At 41.2% G+C, this 4,820-nt stretch overlaps 1 protein-coding gene across 1 annotated transcript in view; it reads right to left on the bottom strand.

Moving 5' to 3' along the window:
* The window catches only part of LOC138363271 (serine/arginine repetitive matrix protein 2-like), a 5,709-nt gene extending 1,781 nt beyond the window's left edge, over positions 1-3,928 (bottom strand). The window contains exon 1 of the mRNA XM_069322282.1: positions 3,848-3,928. Within this exon, the coding sequence (XP_069178383.1) occupies positions 3,848-3,928 (81 nt within the window). The remainder of the gene's footprint in view (positions 1-3,847) is intronic.
* Between the last annotated feature and the right edge of the window lie 892 nt (positions 3,929-4,820).

Genomic DNA, 4,820 nt, shown 5'->3' with positions numbered 1-4,820 from the left:
ACACACACACACACACAACTGGACAACATGGAGGAATGGTCTAGAAAATGGCTGCTAAAGTTCAACTCAGGAAAGTGTAAGGTAATGAAATTAGGTGAAGGGAGCAGGAGGCTGAACACAACGTATCATCTGGGAGGTGAAATCCTGCAAGAGTCAAATAGAGAGAAGGATCTGGGTTTTGATATCACACCGAACCTGTCCCCAGAGGCCCACATCAAAACAATATCATCAGCGGCATATGCTAGACTGGCCAACATAAGAACTGCCTTTAGAAACTTGTGTAAGGAATCGTTCAGGACCCTGTATACCACTTACGTAAGACCAATCCTGGAGTATGCAGCTCCAGCCTGGAGTCCATACCTAGTTAAACACAAGACAAAGTTAGAGAAGATTCAGCGGTATGCCACCAGGCTCGTCCCGGAACTGAGAGGAATGAGCTACGAGGAAAGGCTAATGGAGCTGAACCTCACATCCCTGGAAAACAGAAGAGTAAGGGGAGACATGATAACCACCTACAAAATTCTCAGAGGAATTGACAGGGTGGACAAAGACAAACTCTTCAGCACGGGTGGGACAGGAACAAGGGGACACAGGTGGAAACTTAGTACCCAGATGAGCCACAGAGACGTTAGAAAGATTTTTTCAGTGTCAGAGTAGTTAATAAATGGAATGCACTAGGAAGTGATGTGGTGGAGGCTGACTCCTTACACAGTTTCAAATGTAGATATGATAGAGCCCAGTAGGCTCAGGAATCTGTACACCAGTTGATTGACAGTTGAGAGGCGGGACCAAAGAGCCAAAGCTCATCCCCCGCAAGTACAATTAGGTGAGTACACACACACACACCTCGCGGGGCCTCGCGACTATGTGGACAGCGCTCGTGGGTCGGAGTTCTAAGGGCTCGGGTTCGATTCCCGTTCCGAGGCAGAAATAATTGGTCAGAGTTTCTTTCACCCTGATGGACCAGTTCACCTAGCAGTAAATAGGTACCTGGGCGTTAGACAGCTGCTTTGGGCTGCTTCATGGGGATGTGTGTGTGCGTGCTAGAGAGAAATGTATGTAGTAAACATAATAGAGGAAAAATTGATTTGCTATAAAGGCGGAGTCCAACAGCTAATAGCTCGATTCTGTAGACACAAATGGTAAAAAATACCCACACGCGCCCACACATGTGTCTGATGTTAGCTAGCCAGGCTGGCTAACATCAGAACTGCCTTCAGAAACCTGTGTAAAGAATATTTCTGAACCACCAACCTGTCCTCATAAAAATAACGTCGCTTTTGGCCGTTTGACTGTATGGCCGAAAATAGACGTAATTTGAAAATAAAAAAAAAAATGATAATAATTTTGGATTTTTTTTCAACAACAGTAAATTAAGGGTTTTCTTGTAGGTTAGGTGGGCAGGAAATTCTCATAAAGTTTCAAAACGTTATGAAAACCGTTAATTGAAAGTTTCCTTTCCTAATCTTTTCGAGTAAGCCAGAGGACTCAAACAGAAAACGGGACAGTACGTCACTTTTGTGAGCCGATTTCATTTCAAATTACGTCCATTTTTGGCCATACAGCGCATACGAGCGAAAAACGACGTTATTTTTAAGAGGACGGGTTGTACCACGAATGTAAGGCCAATCCTGGAGTATGCGGCCCCAGCATGGAGCTCGTATCATGTCAAGCACAAGACCAAGCTGGAAAAACTTCAGAGGTATGCCACTAGGCTAGTCCCAGAACTAAGAGGCATGAATTACGAGAACAGGCTGCGTGAAACGGCCCCTGACGTCGCTTGAAGACAGAAGTGCTCGGGAAGACATGATCACAACATACAAAATAATCAGGGGGAATTGACAGGGGTAGATAAGGATGGATTATTTAACACCGGTGGTATACGCACAAGGGGACACAGGTGGAAGATGAGTACCCAAATGAGCCACATGGACATTAGAAACAACTTTTTCAGTGTTAGAGTAATTAGTAAGTGGAATGCATTAGGAAGTGAAGTGGTGAAAGCTGACTCCATACACAGTTTCAAATGTAGATATGATGGAGCTCGAGAAGCTCAGAAATCTGTCCCTCACACGATTGACGTTGAAAAGCGGGATCACAGAGCCAAAGCTCAACCCCCGCAAGCACAACTAGGCGAGTACAACTAGGTGAGGTGAGTACACACACACACATTTTTGTGTGTGTGTTTATTGTATAAAGCGATGACATTTGGCGTTTATATTTCAAATGTAAAGTAAACACATTGAAAATTAATGCTATGATAGGAAATTTTTATGTGGAAAGGCAACTGGCAGCTATTAACAGATGGGAAAATGTTGGCGTATTTTACCAATTTTGTTTATTTGGAAATCATGATTAAAAGTTACCAAAAAAATCGAACGATAAATATATTTTTTAGGATAAAATTTGAGTGCTGGTGTGATTGAAGAGTGTGTTCCTATTGAAGCTGTGTTTGTTATTGCAGTAAAATGAGATAGAGAGTCAGAGATAAATGAATAGAGAGGGAAGGGGAAGGGAAAGATGGGATGGGGGAAGGATTGAGGGAGGTGGGAGGGAGATTGAAGGAGGGAGAAAAAAGACAAAGAGGGAGAGGGAGGATATATAAGGATAACATACGGCAGAAAACTGTTTAGGCTCTTGATTAGAACATAAAAATAAAGGAAATTGCAGGCCTATGGCCTATACGAGGCAGCTCCTAATTATATCCACCCAAACTCAAACCAAAGTGCCTCGCCTCCTCTTGAAATAACCCAGTGATGCCATGTATATTAAGTAATGCACAGTATATTATGTATATTATATTACTCAGTAATTTGTACCTAGATCAGTAACCCTCTTCTGTAACCTGTCTTTACCCAGGGCATTTGTTTTCCTGACACTAAACTTACCTAATCTGTTTCGCTCTCTTTTACGATATGTGTTTGTTCGAGTGAAATTATGTTCATTCTATAATACACTGACTAAAACTTCATACTCTAAATAGGGGCCCTAACAAGGGCTACATACAGCTGAAAAGTAGCGATAGATATCTTTCTAGCACTTCTATATATGAATCCCAGTATCCTATTGGCCTCATTCCGGTAATTGGTTGTTTGGCTCTAAATCTCTAGTAATCATAATTACTATTTTTTTGTATTCCCACTTACAATTTCACATTAGTGAAATTGTAACAACGTAACAACGTAAATAAACGTAACACACGCGACGTATTAGCAGAGAGGACCGATTGCGCTCCCACCGATTTCTCCCTTGCACTGAATTTCACTCGTGCTAATCCTTTGTTTTCTTTCGGAATAGCTCTATCCTTATGAAACCTAGGATTGACCCCTTCTCCCTACCCTGCCCTCCGCCACAATAGGATTCGCCTCTGCATGTCAAAAGGTTCAAAAGCTTAAGATGAAATCAAGGTATAGACTGTCACAATCCATTCCATTCTCACCTGCTTAATATGTGCTGGAATAGCATGATTGTAAATTAGATAAACACGATTGGGTAATAACATAACAATGTTGTGAGTCTTTTCTTAATCTATTCTGTTCAAAATATAGCTTTTTGTGATTTTCAATTAGAATCGGTTTGAAAACAGTTACTTAAAATACATTGATACTCTGAAGGGATCCCACCATGCTCAAAGGCTCCATGAAATGTATTAATATTACCTGTTACACATGAGGCTGGAGACCACATGCTTTAGGCTAGCCTCACCCAACATTGCACCGTAATTCAAATAGGGTATGTGCCCAACATGGTCGGGGGTGGCAGAAATGAAGCGATATGTATCCGAAGGACAAAATTTTATTCATATATTTCCTGAGTGACAGGCTCGGGTTGACCTGTTTCGACTGACCTTTACGATTCGTAAACGTGTCCTAGGGATCATGTTGGTAAACATTCGAATCACCTGGACATGTTGTTGGCGAGGAATCATCCGGTGTTGGCGGGGTCTCTAGGGAGCACGCAAACTGCATGAAATTCAGACGAAACTCTTGTATTATTCTGGCCGAGTTTGAGAGTTTAAGTGAGATACAGAAAGAGATACAACACAGAAATACAGAAACTCCACAAAGAGTCAGAGATATAACAAAGAAAAATATATATTCACAAACAAAACATGCACATTACAGGAAAAAGATGACCTCATAATTACATTTATTGAGTTGCTGAAAAAAAAAGAGGCGCACAGAACGAAACTCATTGAAACAGCTACACCGAACGAACATTAGTAACAAAACGAAACGGAACGAGAGAGAGAGAAAATGAAAAACATTTACGAGAATAACGGGTCAGAAACAGAGAAAAGATGAGACAACAACAAAAATAAAGAAAATGAAACAAAAGACGAAACACACATATATAACGATAATACACAGATAAAGAAACATATAGCAAGACAAAGATAAAGAAACGTATATAGCGAGACAAAGAAAGGATATAGACACAAACGTAAATTGAGAAAAAAACGATAGACTGATAAGAGACACAGACATAGAGAGACATCTAGACAGGTGGAGAAACACAAAGAATGTGGCAGAGAAAACGAGACAAGGAGAGCGAGGAGAAAAACATCGAAGGGAACTATCAGGAGAAGACGCCAAGCCATTACGACACAGAGAGAGGGGGAGGGGAAGAGGAGGATACAGACAGGGACAACTAAATAAAATAAAAGAACACACAAATAAAAAAAAGAGTCAAATCGACCGATACACGAGAGGACGAAAGACCAAAAATGTGAGACAGAAAAGACATGTTTAGACACAGAAAGAACGATATAGGAATATCGAAGCTCTCTCTCTCTCTCTCTCTCTCTCTCTCTCTCTCTC

This window comes from Procambarus clarkii, chromosome 10 (genome assembly GCF_040958095.1).
Source record: "Procambarus clarkii isolate CNS0578487 chromosome 10, FALCON_Pclarkii_2.0, whole genome shotgun sequence".
In the NCBI taxonomy this organism is placed as follows: Eukaryota; Metazoa; Arthropoda; class Malacostraca; order Decapoda; family Cambaridae; genus Procambarus; species Procambarus clarkii.
The sequence above is the reverse complement of the archived record's forward strand: the minus strand, read 5'-3'. Positions and strand labels throughout refer to the sequence as shown.